Here is a 19895-nt window from a genome sequence, read left to right on the forward strand (position 1 = left end):
TGTGGTAGTTCTTCTGACTTCTAACTTTCCACAAAAAGACAGAACACCACACGGGCAATTTACACGAGATCATCTGACACCCAAAGAAGAAAAGGACCAAGACCACTTTAGATGTCTCAAATCACACAGGATGGACGAATCAGTAGACACTGACGATAAATATATATTATCCAACTTGGTGTTTACGAATCAAATGCAATAAACACACATCACTGTGAGGAAAGAAAATCACACCACGCCGAATGACAACAGGATCAAATCCTGCAGGATGCTTCTTTTTTATTCTTCTTTTTTTTTTTTAAGCAAATCCTAATATCAAGAATATTGGGAAGTGTTTCATCAGTAAGTCTGACTGCTGCCTCTGGGCATTTTTGGGGATGAGCACAACTAAGCTTGTGCTCTGGAAGCTTTATGAGAGGGCCATGTACATGCCAGTGCCTCAGTAAAGGGTACAGGTGTGTGAGTGAGTGCTTCTCTCATTACCTCAGGTGCTCCCTCTGCACATGTTACTGTGTCTGATATCTGGCTCTGCGTGACGTCAGTCGTCCTCACGTCGTTTCTCTAAATCGGCCAACAAACATCATTCATCAGCCATATGATGTATGTTGAGTACACGACATCCAAGTGAAAGCTCCAAATGAAACCCACGCATCACACACTCTCCCCCCGCTCACCTTGCGGTACCCGGTGACCTGCTCCGCGATGCCGCTGATGTGCAGCATGTGCTGGTGCAGCCTGCGTTGGTACCTGAGAGCCGACAGCCGGGCCTCGTTCTGCAGAGTGGACACCCGGGCGAGCAGGGACTGCTCCCTCCTGTTCCACCTGAGCCTCGCCATCCGGGTTTCGTGCTCCAGAGTTGCGCTCTTCTCTTCCAGCGCGTCGGTGGCCGTGCGCAGCGCGTCCACGCAACAGTGTTCCCCTTCGTTATCGAGGTCCTCGCGGGACAGCGGGAGCCCGCACCCTCTCCGACAGACAGCTCCAGCGCGGTGGCCCGTCTCCGGCTCGCCCTGCGACTCCATCGCGCGCGGGTTCGAAACTCGGCAGGTTGGCTGTTTTTCCGCAGAAGGAGTTTGGCAATCAGCGCACATCGCGCGCGCGGACAACTTTTCCAACGAGCGTGGCAGAAGGAGTTGGGGGTAAAAGTTACGCTACAAGTCTGAACGCATGAGAGCGCGCACTAAAAGTTGTGTGCCGGGTCTGCGCAGCTCGCGGTGGGGCTGAGGGGCAGCGCCACTTCTCACGTCCGACGTGTGATTAGACGTCGTCGCTCTCAGGAGGACAACTTCCCCATCGCCGACCCACTCCTGCTCTCTCTGCTGTTCACATGAAGCAACATCACGTCTTGTGTCTCTAGTTTGACGTCAGGGGAGCGGGGTTTTCCTGCTGCTTAGATGAAGTATTAAAGTTATTATATTACTTGATTTACTTTGTATTAGGCTACTATCATTTAATATAAAATTTATTATTTTTATCTTAATCTCCAGAAAAGGAGATACAGAGGAGCAGTCGGACTATGTGGTGTGTTTTGGGGGTTAATTGCCGCTCAGCCACCTGGCATCTTTACATTCTGGCTGTGTTATTTCGCGCAGTTTCCTTTTGTATGACGTCATTGCGTGCAGAGATTGGTGCTGTGCACTTTGATGCGTGTTCTAAAACCTCACCAGCAGAAGTCGCTAATCCTGTTACGCACTCTCAAAGTGTTTAATTTAGCAACACAGCCCTCAAACGCACCCGTCCACGTCACGGTTGGCATTATCACTGGGGGGTAATTGTGCCTTCGTTTTTACCCAAATAAACTACTTTAGTCTGTTGCAGGTTTCTGCACAGTGATGCCATGGCAGGGGGGACTTATGTCAGGGGGACGATGGGCCTTCGATGGTTGAACCCTGGATTGAAACACAATATGTTGCCGGAGACCTCCACTAATAAAGCCTTCCTGCGTGAGCCTGGGCCTCGCTGCCTCACACAGCGTGACATGGCGCAGGCCTCTCGGAGAGGGCGTCACGTTTCAGGTCTCCCGGCGCAGTCTGGTTCTGGTCTGCTGTGCACCACTTTAAAGTGTGTTTTGTGTTGTCTGAGCTGTCAGAGAACAGGTGTCGACTTACAAAGACAATATAGAAAACAATATGTCCTGGGACTGCACACCTGTCTGCAAAAACACACGCACCAGGAGGTCAGGGGAGCTGGGTTGTCCTCCCGCCAATCACTGCAGATGAAGTAGTACAGCTGTTGTATTACTCTATCATTTGATATTAAATTCATTATTCTTAGCTGTATCTTCAGAAAAGTTTAAAATCCAGAGGAGCAGTCGGACTCAACGAGGATTGGGAGTGTGTTTTTGTGGTATATTTCTACTCTGCCACCTGGGATCAGACGTCTATCACACAGGCCATGTGCTTGGACCGATAAGCCACTGCAAGAAAAAAAAGAAGTTATCTCTGTTGTTTATTCTCCTTCGTGAGCTGATTTCAGTGAATACCATTAAGACCCCTGATAGAAACGAAGAGATGGCCTCCAGCTCAATAAGAATCAAAGATACGATTGATTTGGCCCGACCTCATCCCTGAAGAGAGGTGATATCAATCTACTTTTCATCAGCTGGATACCTGATATAGGAGACAAAACTCCAACAGCTGTTTATGCCTGAAAAACTCCACATCGACAGAGTTGGCCTTATCTGTAACGGAGGAGCGGTTGAAAGGCTACCTCTGACATGTTTGGTACCGGTGAAGAGGAGCCGTCTCCTGGAGACAGATATATGTGGTTTGAATAAAAAAGTGAAAGAAAATCGACTCATAAATTGAAAATACTCCTCTGCTATAAACGAAGCTCTCGTTTCTCTTATTTGATATATGGGAGCTGAAACTGCTCTGAATGTGTCACGCGTCCAGTCTAACGTTACCGTTATCCAATACTTTAATCCAAAGGCAGTAATGACTAATGACACAAGGGATTAGGTGTTGGCTTGTTTTCTTTCCAACAAAGCTTTCTTTTTGCAGACCTTTTCATTTAAATCCATCTCTGTGAGTGTGGGCACATCCAAGAGGGAAAAGCCCCCGAGACCACCAGTAGTCGGACCCCAGTGGAGAATGCTGATAACGCTTCTTACAATCTTTGCCACATTTGCTTTTTGGTGCGTTTGCTTCAAGGGAAACTGTCGACGCGCCGGAATGGAAATATTCTCCACGGGGTGACTGCATTTCTTTGGCTTTCACAGATGGACTTTCAATGCAGAAATAACATCAGTATTTCAAACTCGATTCATAATTCATTCAGGCTCAGTGTCTTTCAACATTTGTCGTGACATTTTGAGTCATCCTTCCTTAATCCGCAAACAGATTGAGAGTCAGTCATATTTCAGATGTCTTTACTCTGAATGGTGACGCCAACTTTTTTGGTTATGGTTGGAATGTAAATACATTTACTTTTAAACAACGGTCATGTACCTCACAGTTGTTTTACTCTATCATTCCCATGTATCATCACCTCATCAATCAATTTGTTCCTTATGAATTCATGATTGTTTTCTATCTTTCTATTTCGTTCTTAACTTTTAGTTATTACTTTAAAAAAATACAAATGTATTAACCCCAGTCAAAAGATAAACAATTGTGGCTCTGAATATTTTAACTATTACACAGTATGTAGATTCATCATATGACATTTATAACAAAACTAATGTTATCAGAAGGAATAAGTTACTATTTTACGATATGATTGTTTCTTATCGTAGGTATTCCTTGTATGTTGAACATTTTTGTATGATTATGGTTCACAAAAGATTCTCTTACGCGACCAGCTCCAACATTAAAGTGCTGGATACTGCATTCTATTAATGACAAGATTTATCAATATTCTCATCCATATAAATTAAGACTTTAAAAATAGATAACTTACGTGTTGCCTATGTACCCTCCTTCGTAAGGAACCATTATGTACAACAAAAACTTCTAATTATGATGCTAAATCACATTTTCCTGATGATTATATACTATCAACGTTAATCTTGTATATGCAAAGTGGTATTTCTACTGTTTTACTACTTCTCTCACCCTGGACTGTAAACCCGACTCCCATCAGACAGTCGGTTTGTAGCTGCTCTCACACTCGGAATAAAAGTTACTGCAGAACAGAAGAAGAAAAAACACCAGAGCACGTTAATAGTTAACTACACTTTTAATGTTTCTTGTCCAGCCAATGAGAGGTTCCAGTTTCATCCCTCACAAGTCCAGCGAAGCACTGAACATCCAGCAAACCGCCAAATCCCCAGCATGACCTTGAATGAGTGAGATTCCTCCCGTCAGTTTTCAACCTTCTCTCTAAAAATCCTCTCTCCGAGACTTCGTGTGACTGGCTCGACGTAGCGGAGCAGCTAATGCACATATTAGGCTACATACACCGTCTCTGACGTAAAGGGATGCCACTCAGGAATGGAATGTGTTTCATATGAAGCTGAGAGGTGGACAAGTCGCTATGATGTTGATTTGTTGCAAAGTAACGTATACTCCGTCTCCAGTGTCATGCACGACAGAACGTAGAGCCGCCGCTTCTTCTTCCAAAACGTCAAAGTCCAAGGCATTCATGCATTTGGCAACTCTTTTCTATGATTTGTCGCATGAAGGAAAACTGGGGAAAAGCACTTTGTGGTGGATGTTGATATAGTCACAATGTAGAAGCATGGCCAGCATCAGTCACGCAAGGAATAACTCGGAGGAATTCAAAAACGCAGCATTTGTTCTCTTCCGCTCGAGGGAAATAAACTTTTACACTGTCCAACTCGAGGTGGATCATGACATACACGTTGAATAATCGTAAAAACAAAAAACAGTTGATAATATTTATATATCTCTGATCACATGTTAATAAAAAAGACAAAAATAATGCAGAGGTTTTGATGGGCTCTTGCCACTGACATGGATGGCTTTGCTTCTCATCTGGTCATAATGAAACATGAAGTTAGATGACTGTTAGCTAGGCAAGTCGTCTCATTAGAAAATATGAAGTAGCCACAGGTGATCATACATTGCACGCTTATTGGAGGGCATGAGTGTCGCTATAACTGTTAATAGTGACTCTCACACAGAGCCATTAGCGAGGGAGATGAGATGAAAATGTCTACACTTGATAAAATGGCAACATTCTTTACAAAGCCCCAGCTGGTACCACAGAGGTCCTAACGATACAGTCAAAACAACGTTTTTTTCGGGGGGTTTGCCCAGTTGAGTTCAGCAATATTCAGATGTTGATCATTGCACATTTGTAAAAATATTACCAGCGGTGACAAGCACTCATTTGAAACATTTGAAACTATGTCCGATCTATAGTTTTACATTCAGCTTTGCAAATATGGATCCATGAGCCTTTACTCCCAAACACTTATTAAACCATTTCAAACCTTCCTTCCATGTGACGATGTCGACATGCACACACTATGAAAGACGTATTCTATCAATAGAGCGTTATGTTTTGTGAATAAGCATCGATTGCAGGTCAACCCAGTTCTCTTTAAATACCTTCCATAGTATATTAGATCGTAAAACAATACCACTTACAGGATGTATTACTTCAGCATGACATAACGTTTCGCTCGTTCCTCTATGACGCTTGTTATTACAAAGCAAGTTAGAAAGGATGATATTTGCTTCGACTGTATCTCTGTAACAAAGGTTGTGCTTAATTTTTTTTAGAAGAAAATGCCACTGTACTGCAAGTAAAGAAGGACATAAAGACATTTTTAGAAACTCTTACACTTATCCTTCACAGCGACTTGTTTACCTTTGACTTTGGAATGCGCTGGAGGATAGACTTTCCTTAAACATCACAGACCAAATGAAGCCCACATTTCTGAACAAACAGCTAAATGTATGTAAGAAAGGTCGGCTTCATGATGTAAATAGACTCAACGGATAATCTGAAGTGGAATGTTTTCACTTTCAGTCATGATCCATCTTAAAACAAGTTATTGTGAAAGATAAGTGCAGTCATTTCTATAAGGCATATTAAAAAAGTTGACAGAACTCCTTTGACACGCCTCCAAAGAGGCCTTTTGTGGATAAATACGGGATGTCTTTTGTCCATTTCCAATTTTTCCATTTCTGTGTCTATTCCCACAAAACGTATTCCAGCGGGGGAAGGGTTGGAATACGACGTCCCGGGTTTTACGGGATGGAACCAAAAGATTGTGGAAAGAGTTCCAAAGTCCTCACAGGCGTCAACCACAAAGAGTCTCCTTCACAGGAAGTGAAGACAAAGATGGCGCTACATTCAGAGGTTCAGGCACAGCGCGGCCAACAGGAGCAGGGAGAGCACGCTGAGAGACGGGGCGGACATGACACCCCCACCTGAAAGACACAGAGGTAGAGGTATGTCAGTTTGCCCCTTCAATATACCTGGACTCGGTCAAATTCGCTGTTGGTTTGAGGGAAGAAAAAAAAAGTCTCTCGAGTGTCCAGCTCTCATCCATCAAACTAAAGGCTGCGTTTGGTGTGTGAAGTGTGATATTATACCCCATCTGTGTGGCGATCACCTTAAATGCCCCTCCATTTGTCAATGCCCTGCATTTGAAATCCCCCACGGCTTGAATTCCCGGGTCGGTGAAATCAAGCCGTCAGATGGGTCTGGACTGAGCGATAAGGGATAGGGAAAACCACGGGAGGGGTTTCCTCGAGTCATCAAGATCAATTACAGAGCCTTAAGGCCTCCTCCATCCAGTCAGCCCACCTGTCAGTCCATCAGCCAGCGAGGGGTCGAGTCAGGGGGCTATCGAGGCTTTAGTCATGGATCGTAAGGTTTCCCATCTTAGCCCTCCGATCTAATGTCTGAACCCTGAAGTGTCCGCTCCGCTCGGGCCCATGGGAACCCTTCTAGCTGTGACAAATGACAACCCACCGCCAACTTTCAACCTTGCATAATCTCCCTGGCAAATGGCCGGCCGGGAATGAACCGTCGCAGTGAGTCACCTCAGCAATGTGGATTTAAAATGTGAACTGATGACTGAAGGCTTTCTCTATTTGTGATCCTCTGATGGAGCTAAACCTGGGTGACGACGGAACACAGTCGTATTTTCTCTCTCCCACGCTAAATTTAATCTCAGTGTTTATCTCTCAGGAAACTCAATTAGTGTATTAAGTGATAAAGTGCCACACTTATGAGACCGAGGACACATCTTTACTTAAAAAGAAAAGAACTTAAACACTGAATCAAACTCAGGCACCTAATATATATCAGAACACTCTGGAGGTGGATTTTGGTTAATTTTGCTGACTACTTATGTTAATAATCATGTCTCTGTTCCTGCGGGCTATAGAGGGGCGGGGCAAAAACAAGAATCATGAATGTTATCAAAATACATGACACTGATCATAACTGTGGATAAAGGGGATACGTAAATGGTGGATTCTCGGTGTTACCTGTGATGTCGATATGTGCCATGGCCCCGTCTCCCCCCTCGGAGTGCGCCCGGACCTCCACCACATATTTCCCAACTGCGTGAAGGGGCAGGTCTATGAACTCCTTGGTGGTTGTGTACAGAGTGCCTGTGGTGTGGCCAACCTGCCTGTACAGCACCTACGTATGCACACACACATCCTTCATAAGACACGTACGCTCACTTCAGAGACATGAGAATCAGCGTCAAAGTCGATGTCGACCTGTACTCACTTTATAACCTGCTACTGCGGCCTCGTTCGCAAGCGGTTTCACCTTTTCCCAGGCAATATTTACCACCGACCGGCCCTTTATTTTTTGACCAATTATTTTGAGAGCTTGAGTTGGAGCTGTTAAAAGACAGAAAAAAGGGTCATGAATGCAACACGCGTGTTCAACTGACTCGTGTTGTTTTCCGGTCATAAACTGCTTCAAAGCACAACATACGGGGCTTCTTGGTGTGGATCTGGTGGTGTTCGCTGACCGGCCCGTATCCTGCAGAGTTGTAGCCCCGAACCTCAACAATGTAGTGGGAGTCTGCCTTCATCCCCTCCAGCCTGGTGTGGTTCTCACTGCCGGGTGCCACCGCCGTCTTGGCGCCCTCTTCACTGTCTTCCGGAATCCTCCAGTACTTCACCTGTGACACAGATGGACAGAGGTGAGCTGGCTAGGACCCGAGGGTGGTGTGCAAACCCTGCTTTTACAGCACTCGCGAGAATGCATTTAAAACAGGAGAGGGAAAATGTAATATACAGAATGAGAACAAGTTCATTCATAGACGACTAATAAGTGTTTTGAAACAAAAACGAAAACAACGGTGCCTATATTTCTCCTCAAGATACTTCAGTAACATTTCCCACTGACCTGGTATCCGTCCACACTGCCCTGTGAGAGAGGCAGCCACCACACGATGGCGTCCGTGGCAGAGAGAGCTTTGCCGTCGACCCTTCCAGGAGCTTCAGTCGGAGCTGAGGAGAGACACAGAGTGCAGTTGGGCAAATACGCTGCGGTAAGAAAACACATTTTCAAACAAGCGTCATTTATATTGCACAAACAAAACCCCGACCCAGCGTATTTTACAAGTATGAACATATTTTGCGCTAATGGAGCCTTTACCATGACCATAAACTAACTAGCGTTCCTTGTCTGTTTTTATTGGCCTTAATGATCCCGTTCGTCTCTCGGTTGGTGCTCAAGCGTCACTTTAGTGACGTGAATGAATCACGATGCGGGCCTACGAGGGACGTGACAGAAATCTCTCTTGGCCCACCTTCCTTCACTGGCCACTCCGACACCTTCCCGTGAGTCATGGGGCCGCTTTACACTTTGAGTCGGCTGCCTGTGCCAGAAAACTGTCCTTGGATGTTAAATTGCCGCTGCACCAGCGAGCCATCACATACAGTCATGTTGCTGCACGGAGAAACAAATGCACAAAAACAAGACCGGCCGACCGGCGCGCAAATAAATGCAAACGGCCACAGAGTGCTTTCGCAGGCTTCGCCGTAAAAAAAAACGCGGACGCTCACACAAGCGGCAAGCGTTCCCAAAGTGTGTTACCGTGGCAACGGGGCATCTCTGTAACCCATCACGTCTGGGTTGCCAGTGGTTATCTCAACTGTCTGTCAGTGGAAGTTAATAACGAGGCTAAATGCTTTGCATCCTCGGGCGAATTATCAGCTTTCTGGTTCATGCTACACAGATCATGGTAATCCCCCCGCGAGGGAAGACGGAGAGAGCAGAAGATAGGTTCACTTTCAAAGGGTATTAAAATTCCTCACAACTATACATGAGGACTCCTATTAAATGAGTCCCACTCCATTGAAATCCCTGCTCGTGATAAGTAGCCGACACTGACAGATTGAAATAGCAGAGTGTTGGCATATTGAGGAACTCCTTGTTCTCTGTGATACCCAGAAAACAGAAGCCGGTTGACCTGTGGCGTCGTTTTGACATCAGTCCGCCACATGTTCCCTTTTAATGCTTCAGCGTTGAGAGCTGTCGATCTTTTCGGCGCTTACCGTCCTGTGAAGAATAAATGGCGGCCGTTAGGCTGAAGGGTCCCTCTCCTTTTCCATTGAATGCCTTGACTTTGACTCGGTACTCTGTCATTGGAGGAATGGAGGCGTCTCTGTGGATGAAGCGCTTGGCCTGGGGGTTGGCTACCATCACCCTCATCCACTGGGCTCCATCGTGTGGTTTGAAGGCCACGATGTAGCCAAAGTCAGGCCCGTAGTAGTACTGTGGCTGCACAGGCTGGGGACAGACACATCAAACATGGCTTTAATGCGGCACGTTTTACCCAAAACGTCCCTCGAGCCTGCGTCATGTGAATTAATGAGTTTGCACTATAAATATCAAGCATGATTCACTTGTGCGTGTGCTTTATATTCGGATTAAAAGCAAGACTTAGAAAAAGGCCAATTCCACCTGATGATGTTGACATAGTGTTGGGTCAAATGACAGCATTCTGCGAGTGATACGCAAGAGTTCAGAGGTGTGACACTTGGCCGGCTCGTCCCTCTTGATATTCCCCGACGCCTCGTTGGCGCTCTGGCTTTATTCTCATCGTCGTGTCGACGTGCCGGCACAAGGCACCGCTAACCCATCTCTAAGTGCAGCGCCTCGTCCTCCAGCTGCTAGAGAACTGAAACGCCAACGCCGCGGCCGAGCAAAAGGGAATTTACCTACGAGAGCTTATTTATCAGCGGTTGCAGCGGGGAAACGGAAGATGACGATTCAGTTCTGGCATTGATTTTTGTTGATGGGTGAATTGTTTTGTTTGTTATAAAGTACGAGACAATGAAATGCTTCACTTCCTCTGCTCATCTGTTGATATGCTTCATTGTTAGTCTTACAAAGTGACTGGAAAAACCTACCAATGGCTCAATTTAAAAATCACGGATTTTTTTTTTTATCATGAAAAGTGTGTCCAATTTTGCCAAAACATTGATTCAAGTTGAAATAAATACAACTGGAGCGATGAGTGTGTGATGAACCATTTTCTTTCTTCCGACATTTGCGAGCCAGCACCTCACTGACACAGATGTATTATTTCTCCTCAGCCTTTTATCGTTCTTATGATGTCTGTTTCTTGGCATGTTTCCCTCGTGAAGCGAGAGGGCTCCGAGGGTTATTATTATCTTTAATGGAATACATTCTGACTTGAAATGAGCTCTCGAGGTGAGATAATGGCGCCGTGTCTCATCTGTGAGCTTTAACATGAGCCCCGGGCCCGGCGGCGGGTCCAGACCTACCGTCCACGTGATGGTCAATTCTCTGCTGGTTCCTCCGCCGCCACCGACGTCAGAGGGCGCCACCACAGGAACTACAATGAGACAGCAACAGCAGAACTCTGAGCCCACATGCTAAGAAAGAATCCACACAAACAACGCCAACCCACACAGGCTATAACCTTTCCCTGGCAGCACAACTGAAACCTCTGGAAATACCATATCGACGTCTTTGACCTGCCCTAAACGCAACGCCACGTGGTCAATGCGGCAACCGTGCCACGAAGAAAGGAGGGCAACGTTTTTCTTGCTTTGTCTTGCGTCTGGTAGCTCACTCTCAAATGAAGGGTGTTCATTTTTAACAGAGGTCACCGTAGGCCTGTGATTTCTTTGTTATAATTGAATTTGTCGTCTACAGTTTCAGCAGAGTGCTCATTTGTAGAGGTTCGTGCGGTGGGTTTGGCAGCATGCTTCTACTGTCGGAGGTTCAGATTGACGGGATTTCTGCTGACTCGTTTCTACAGCGATACTTAATGCAAGTAAACAGCGCTATAATTGAACGATGAAGAATAAATATCCGGATGGAAAGCTGGACCACATTTCCATGACCTTTAAACTTGCTCTGCATCTTCATACTGTCGGTTATATGAGTGTTAGCCCAACATCAGGCCGGTCTTACATGCTTCCACGGTTCTGTCTTTAGGCGACGGGCTGCTCGGATCTCCTTTCCCCAGAGTGCTAGTGGCAATCACTCTGAACTCGTATTCCATCCAGGGGAGCAAATCCACCACCGTGGCCATCTTCGCATTCCCCTCTACATCCGCGGGAGCTGCAGCAAAAAAGCACAGATTTCATTTTACAATGCCAAAATGTCAGGGTTTTACAGCACCGTAATAGTATAGGTTGTGCGTTCCCTCTATTTAAAAAATAAATACTAATCTTCAAAAACAATCATGAAGTTCTAGTTTCAGAATACGTTCCTATATTTTAATTCTATTTTAGCCGTCTTTAAAGAGACATTAACCATCGTGTAGGCCTACAGTATAACTACGTGGCATGACCCGACGCATCGTAACACTGGAGCCAGCTCAGCATGCAGGTAGCCGTGTTTATTTGACCAGCGAGTGAGCTGCCGACGCGCTCACATGTCGTGGCGTTCTTCCAGACATCCTCTGAGAAGGAGTCCCTGTACTGGATGGTATATTTGGAGATGGGGCTGTGGTTGTCTGCTCCACGGCTCCACTGCAACGTTACACTCTTGTCAGTTTTGTTCACCAGCCGCACGCCACTTGGGGCGCCGGGGGGACCTGGAGTAGAGACAAGAAGAAGAAGAGACGAGTCATCAGTGTTTTCTTTGATGGGTAATGAGTACAAGAGGGGCTAAACAGTTGTGTTGTAAATATGTCCCTCAGGCAGAGAGGGAACATCCATAGAAAATTGCAGACGGACAGAAAGTGGACATAGCGTTTCTGAAAGAGCGTTTATCTTTATTCAAGATCACGAGGCAATGATTGGCGAAAGTCACGAGCCGTGAAACAACGTAATACTTCAACACCAATCTCCTCCGTTTGATGGCCGTGAAACGCAGCACGTCAAAGCTTTTACATGTTCACTTCCCGGTCTCTTCATTAACAGCAAAGGCTGATGTGGATTACAGCATTACAGTCCATTAACAGTCATGAACTTGAGGTTCAAGCAAAAATCCTCTGAATCCAGTGCTCCTCTTGTTTCTTCCTCTGGAACATAACAAATGGCCTGATTGAAAACCCAGACTGCATGTTAGCCTCCCAACCCACAGCCTCAAATCAGCCTGGATTTACTTTGTCATGAATATGAGCCGAGACAAGTAAGGCGATCAGACATCGCTGGACAGCCCTTACAACCCCCCCCCGCCCCCCTCTCCAAGTCAGGATTAAATATTTTTGTTTTTTCACTGTAAGGGCTGAAATATTCATATAAATAAATATAGATGTTCCATGTCTGTCCAACACTGTGTCTTATGGATGCTTCCCACAACGTGTTTAACCCTCCTGTTACCTTAGGGTCAATTTGACCCCATTCAATGTTTAACCCTCCTGTTACCTTTATATTTACTGACATATTTTACCCTTGGGGTCAATTTGACCCCAGCAATTAAAACCTCCAGAAAATTATTAGAATTAATATTGTTTTCCAAGTTTAAGTGTGAGGTACTTTATGTTTGTTTGTTGACTACCTAAATAGCCCTTTAAATATATAAAAAAGTTGATATTTCTTATATGTTTGACACAGTGAAAAACAGCCTGGGGTCAAATTGACCCCAAAGAACACCGACATTAAACATTGAATGGGGTCAAATTGACCCTAAAGGTAACAGGAGGGTTAAAGTGATACGCTTCAGTGTGCGTTTAACTAACTGACATCCTTCACTTTCCCAGGAACCGCATGTAATACAGCTTTTGAGGAGTTTACCCAATTCACAGACAATTACATGAACACAGCCACATTTCAACACCGTTCCCGGCAAGGCCGTAACATTACGCTACAATAACACGCAGGCCCGTCATATGAAAACAGCTCTTCTCCCGGCCTCAAATCCCCACTAATAACCAGCTACAGGGGCAGAACTGTGTTTTTAGCTTCGAACAATCTCCCCCAAGCGGATCTGCTTCCTCATCTGCCGTGATAAATGGCCGTCTTTCATCTGCAGCTCGCTGCGGGCCCAGACTGCTGGCATTTGGCATCGCATTGGGAGCGGCTCAGGGCCTGTGTTTTGGTTCCACTCTGGGAAAACGTTGCCGTCAGCCGCTGCGCTTTCACCTGGCCGTCTGTCAACACCTGCTCAGCAAGCAGCAGCGGTGGCAGCACACCCAGGGCCCAACAGGGAACACCGGCAACCCGTTAGGAACCTCTTGGGTTCCTAACTGAAGGGATCCTTTGTCCACCGACACTGGGCCCCGCTTCAAGAGCTGAGGGGAGGCTGTACGGCAAGCTGTCACTCATCAGGATATCAAGGAGTGAAAACAAGCTGATGAGTCATGGAGGTGAAATACAAGAAATGACAGACGGCGCGTTGCGTTTGGTGCGTGTTGATATCTGTTCGTGGAGAACAAGTGCTGACATCAGCAGCTCTCCGTATCAAAATATTGGGGCGAAGGACAGAAATCTATCATGTCCGACACACTTCAGTCATCAAATCCGTATTACGTGGCGTTACACAACTAACAACCGCGAGCTGCAACGTCAACAGCTCTCACGCTGCTCTATAAAAAGCGCTACTCTATTAGGTTTTGATGAAGACGAGTGGAGGCCGACACTCATAACGATACAGAAGCATTGCTTGCTCCATCCAGTGAAACAAAATCTGCAACTGTTTCCAATTCATAAACCACAGCGACGGCTGGGAGTTTATCAAATTAACTGAATTGATTTACTTTTTCGGGCTGGGCACAGAGTTTTGTGTTAAATAGCGGCCTCCTCTGTTGCTGTCCTTTCCCTGGAGAGGGGGGGGGGGGGGGGCACAGCTTCTCAGACAAAGTCGTCTACGGTCTGGTTACTTCTCTAGATGCAGTACTTGTGTCCTCTCTCTCCATCGCTTCTCAAATGTTTCACATGCTGGGTTTGACAACAAAGATTCAGGGTTCATATCTTTAGAAATATGTGTCTGATGAACCGTGAAATTAATATGTGTTCAGTTTAATAAGCTCGATGGAACCAACCACCCTGAAAACCTCGCTTCAAATACTAAATATTTACATATGTTGATAACACAAATATCAACCATAACGTTTGAAAGAAAAAAAAGGATCTTCATAGTTTGGGAGTTTAACACTAACTAACTGCTTCATCCAGACTGTGTGGGCGGAGCTTAATCAGACGACACGACCCGAAATACAGAAATCTGTCATGTAAAATAACCAAAACTGTTAGAAATTATAGAGAATAATGTGTTCATGATGGATGTCTCGAGAGCCTTTGAGATGCATGTTTCACACATGTAGGTAGATATGCAGACGTGTCCCTGTGCCACTCGTGACTCACCCCGGACCACCAGGTGGGCCCCGGCCGTCACATTGTCGATGGGGGTCTGTGCGGTGCAGGTGTAGCGACCTGCATGCTTCAGCTGGAGGTTCTTGATCAGTAGCTCGCCGTTTGAGCTTCCATTCTGCAATAAACAACACAGCAGTTCATTTAGGAGAAGGAAAAAAACTTCATAGATAATGAGGCAGAGCCTTCCCACTGTGTTCTGGTGAGAGCACAATTATATTTTGTGTACATATTTTGTTTCCTCTGTATATTTAGTATTTTCGTATGAGTATTTAGTATTGTTTTTGTGTTTTATTTGTATTTTGTATTAATGTTCTAATGTGCACCCGCTGCTGTGATCCTGACATTTCCCCACTGTGGGACTAATAAAGGAATATCTTAACTAATCTAATCTAATTTAACAACATAAGATATTGTCTCCCTGTGCCTGAAACATGTCTTGAAAAGAAGATATTATTTCAAACACCAACGTAATTCTACAAGAGCAGAAGGACTGGGTTATCCAACTCAACAGCCAATGAGGTGAACTGGACATGGACTCCACCTCTGTTGCTATGAAGACGATGATGTCAGCCACACTGTTTGCACTCTCTAATATTCATGAGTGCATTGAACTCGCAGTTTTGAGACTCAAACATGCGTCTCTAATACCACACAAACTGTATTCAGTGGAACCGGACCACATTTATACGAGGGGAAAATCCTCCTTGTGTACAAAAATGGGGAATCATCAATCACAATCATAACCGTGTTTGGCTAGTGGGCAGAGTGGCAAATAAGAAATGCTAACCGCTAACTGATGGTTAGAGCTGAGCCAAGAGAGAGAGAGAGAGAGTAGGTCATGTCAACAATAATGGATGTTAGCAGAAATTGCTATTAAATTGATATACAATGCACTATTGCACTCAGCAAAGGAATGTGAAATGGCTTTTAGAGTCAAATCCATTTAAAGCGGGCTGTACTTTTCCATTTCAGGTATTCCAATAAAAATACGACAGACATCGACTTGAAATATGATTCGAGCTGAGATTTGGCTGTTAGGGCTATCAAGCTAAACTGTGATTATTAATGTCTCATACACCTTTAGATTACTTCATGAACCAACATGTTGTCTCACCAGGGTGCGTTCGTAATGGTGACTCTCCTTGTGCAAGTCAATGACCCGGCCATCCAGGGCCCAGACGAAGGTGATGACCAGGATGGGGTCATGTGACGCGACGCACTGCAACTTGGTGTTCTCTCCCACTTTAACGTCTCCATTGGACGGTGCCAAGGTGATCTTTGTGGACTCTGACGAGAAACACGGGACGGAACCAGTGACGACGAGAAAGAGATCCGATCAGCCGCTTAATCGTCATTTGGTTTATAAAAAATGAGACGTCGTGGATGAAAATAACAGGTAAATGGCTGAAATGAAAGAAAAGGGGAGCTTGAGCAGTCAACGGTAAAGTATGTGGCGTTAATATGAAATAGCTAGAAAGATTCAATGTGCACAAACGTCCAGAAGAGGGCAGAAAAGAGCTGTGCATCCTCACATGAGCTCAACTGTTAAAAAAAACAACAACAACAAAAACAGTTTGACGGCTGAGATTGAATAAATGTTTGAAGGAAAGAAATCACGAGCAAAAAAACAACTCATATCAATGATATTACGCGCTATTCAATCAAACTATCTCAACAGGCTCATAACTCAAGTCCTCTCCTCTTCCTCATTGAACAGTGCGTCCTGCCGCATCGGATCTGAAGCCTTCAGTCCTTGGCGAATGACTGAATATCCACCAGTAGCCTCCATACTGCCACTCTGGTAATAACTCAACGGCAGACATTTGGAGGTCGGAACGCTTTAATACTGGGACTGAGAGGCTGACATCAGTCGAAGCAACACAATAGATGGATTATACAAAAAGAGGGATGAAGAGCATTATCAATTGAGCATTGCTCATGAGCTGGAACTTGCCTGTGACCACCAGAGAGCCCGTGCTGTTGGCCTTGCCCCGGTCGTTCTCGGCGAAGCAGGTGTACCTGCCTTCATCGTCGCGCGTCACATTCCGGATCTCCAGGCTCCCGTCCTCCCAGATGAGCACCCTAAGGAGACACCGGAAACTAATTATATCCACGCTGGCAAAAAAAAAAAGAGCGATGCGATAATAAATATTCATCACGATGCGAAGGTCAAAAGTCCACCGTGCGCCATTTCATATATATGAGGATGATGAAAAATGTTGAAATGCCGGATCCCTAATGGGAGTCACGTTTTTTTACAAGGCGGACAAGTATGTCAACTTGAAACTACTCAGCGAGACGCAACATTAAACTGTGCCAAAAACTGTCGACGTTGGATTCATTTCCATATTTCATATACATGCTCCAGCATCGTGCCAGATGCCCGTCACCACGACAGCCACCATCCAGAGCGTTGTGAAGCATGTGCTGCATAGTAATGTGGCCGCTGCTCCTCCTCCTCTACGAGAGTCCCCCACTGTGGTGCACGGGGGGGTCGGGGGGGGGCTTAGAGCGCTCAGATTAGGCCTGTGTTGTCAGTGAGGGGCACATGACAGAAGCTCTAGTCGTCCAGTCTGTCCACGTTGACAAGCTTGAGAAGGAGTTTCATGTCCACCACCAGCGGTGCCCAGCAATCACTGTCAACCAACGGACCGCAATCACTTGCATGGCAACCGACAAACAGCAATCACTTGCATGGCAACCGACAAACAGCAATCACTCACCAACAACAACACTCAAGCGCAAAGTAAACTGAGGAGATCTTGGAGATAATCAAGATCCCCGCAGTCACTCGGCTGTTTGCGCCGAGCCCCTCAAGAGGAGCGCGGCATCACATCCTCAGTTACTCGACCTCGTGTTCGTGTGACCCAGATCAGAGAACGGGTGATGGATGTTGAGAGGACTGCTCACCGGGTCTTGTTGTGGAGCAGCTCGGTGTCTTTGCTCCAGGAGAAGGACGGCTTCGGAGCCGCTTTGGGTCGACACTCGATCACCACCCGGCCGTTTTTGGCTGCCAAGACTCTCTTCACGGGGTTGTGTTCAAACGTGGGCGCACAGGCTGAGGAGGGACATCGCAAATTTACCGGAATATGCATTAACAGAAATGTACGGCCCATTTTACATGGATGAAAATGTGCCGTGTCCCTACTATGTTTCCTCAATTTGTAGAGCACATTCTGTGTAATTGTTTGTTTTTTTCAATAGTAAATCTGACACTGCACTCCATAACTCCATAAAGAGCTCCAATTAGCTCCCCCGGTTGTGACCTTTAAATCTCTGCTGCAGCTCAAATGTGACTCACCATACACACGCAGCTCTGCGGTGGCATAGATGAGTCCGTGGTGGTTCTCTGCGATGCACTGGTACATCCCTGAGTCGTCGAACGTCAAGCGGCTGAACCTCATCTCTTTCCTGTGAGACTGTGGAGAAAATAACAAGAGTGGGGGGGGGGGGGTTAAAATATCGCCACATTCGTACAGTTTCAATTAGTTGGTGCGGAAGACACATTAGAGTGTTTGACCGGGAGAGGATTTAATTAATGCCGAATGATGAATCCAGCCGCATATATCAAACTAGCTCCCCCTCAGTGCTGCCACTAATTATGACTCTCTTGGGTATCTTCCAGCCTTGATGACAGGTGTTTCTATGGAGGGTTACACAACCCATGCTGGCACACACTCAATACCAACAGGTCCTTTCTCCTGACATGACGTGTCCCCGCAGTGCCAGCTTCCTGTCACTGCTGTGCTCCCGGAACAATCCTGGGACTCGCATCTCACGGCGATGCTAACGGATGGGGGAAGGGGGGGTTCTGCTTATACCACAGCTATCGCTAAATTAAAGGTTCAAGACAAATATTCATTCGCCTGAATTTTACCAGTTGTCCATTTTTCAGCCAGCGGATGCGTGGCTCAGGTTTGCCGCTGACTATGCAGGACATGGTGTAATCCCTGCTGAGGTCCTGCTCTGTGCTGCTGATCTGCTCCACCCACTCAGGAAAAGCTGCACAAGAGAGAAATCAGAGTTGTGCAGAAAAAGACTCTCTATAATATGCGAGGTGATACTTCAGCCATAACAGTAGGTGTTACATCTAAAAAAAAGAAGAAAAAACTGTGTGTCCAGAAGATAAGAAATAAAGCTCATGAAGAAGAACCCTTATATTTAATGAACGAGTGCATTCCCCGCGGTTGAGTTTTAGGGGAAGACGGCTGACATGACACGCAGCACGCTTCCTACCTTCCACAGACAAGTGGGCAGCGTGGTAGTCCTTCCCTCTCGAGTTCACCGCCTCACACTGGAAGCTGCCCGCGTCTTCGTACTGCACATTGTACAGGTGCAGGTGAGCGCCCGACATCCGCAACTCGTGATTGGGGGGAAGCTGTCCGTCCAGCTTCTTCCAGCGGATCTCGGGGACAGGACTGGGAAAGGGCAGAGGGCGAGGGCGAGAGAGAGCGAGAGAGAAAAAATAAATAATTATAATACACAAGGCAGGTGAAATGCATCACTGCACTCAAGTCATCATCGTTCTGAAACGCGTTATGAATGATTTAGCTCTAAACACAGGCAGTGAATCTACAGTAAACAACATTTCACTGTGCACTAAGGGTCAACTGACATGGTGTTTTGAGAGATTGATACATCATCCCTATAATTAAAAATGTAATTTATTTTTTAAAGGCACGTATTGATGTTAATTAACTTATTTAATAAGGTAACCTTTCCTCATTTCATTACCGAGTGAGCATAAAAAACTTCTCGAACGTGTTCTATCTTCATTCCGATTCTCATTTTTAAAAAATGCTTGAAATTGAGAAGATAAGATTCACTTTCACGAAAGCTTCCAGTCCAAACACACGTCAAACAGAGGTAGGCAATGCTCTCTCACACTTACTTCCCCAGAGCGAAGCATTCCAAGGTGATATTCTGCCCCATCAGAGCAATGGTGTCTGGGAACTTGACTTTGAGGTCAGCAGGATATTTCCTGGTGGGACCTAAAAGTCATAAGAACAAGCCAGAATCATAACCCCGGTGATAAAATCACGTCCAGCAGCGAAGCCGGAAACAAACCGAGGTCCCATGTGATTTTGAGAGTATGTTAAACCATTGTTGGATTCAAGGTCTCTTTCAAAAGCCTCATCTGGCATTACTTCCCTGGGTCAAATTAAACAAAAGATACTTATTGTAAAAGTTCTTGACTCCGATGTCCTACTG

The 19895-nt window shown here is 45.7% G+C and overlaps 1 protein-coding gene across 1 annotated transcript; it reads right to left on the minus strand.

The window, feature by feature from the left end:
- Positions 1–4157: 4157 nt before the first annotated feature.
- Positions 4158–19693, minus strand: cntn1a (contactin 1a). Its single transcript, XM_056417114.1, has 17 exons — positions 19576–19693; positions 18921–19102; positions 18562–18686; positions 17986–18103; positions 17595–17742; positions 16639–16766; positions 15799–15971; positions 14676–14799; positions 11801–11962; positions 11335–11484; positions 10680–10750; positions 9444–9678; positions 8290–8393; positions 7873–8062; positions 7660–7775; positions 7410–7566; positions 4158–6341 (listed from the first exon to the last, which is right to left on the minus strand). Exons 1-17 carry the CDS (start codon positions 19614–19616, stop codon positions 6265–6267), a joined length of 2301 nt encoding a protein of 766 aa, XP_056273089.1. The 5' UTR covers positions 19617–19693; the 3' UTR covers positions 4158–6264.
- Between the last annotated feature and the right edge of the window lie 202 nt (positions 19694–19895).

This window comes from Pseudoliparis swirei, chromosome 6, assembly GCF_029220125.1.
Source record: "Pseudoliparis swirei isolate HS2019 ecotype Mariana Trench chromosome 6, NWPU_hadal_v1, whole genome shotgun sequence".
Classification (NCBI taxonomy): Eukaryota; Metazoa; Chordata; class Actinopteri; order Perciformes; family Liparidae; genus Pseudoliparis; species Pseudoliparis swirei.

Bases quoted from the DNA above. Each gene is read 5' to 3' on its own strand.
- cntn1a (XM_056417114.1), bottom strand. From the start codon at position 19,616: ATGGGGCAGAATATCACCTTGGAATGCTTCGCTCTGGGGAA. The intron at 18,104-18,561 runs GTAAAATTCAGG...TTTTCTCCACAG, and splicing joins GGCTGAAAAATGGACAACTG to TCTCACAGGAAAGAGATGAG. The intron at 7,776-7,872 runs GTATGTTGTGCT...GTCTTTTAACAG, and splicing joins GATCCACACCAAGAAGCCCC to CTCCAACTCAAGCTCTCAAA.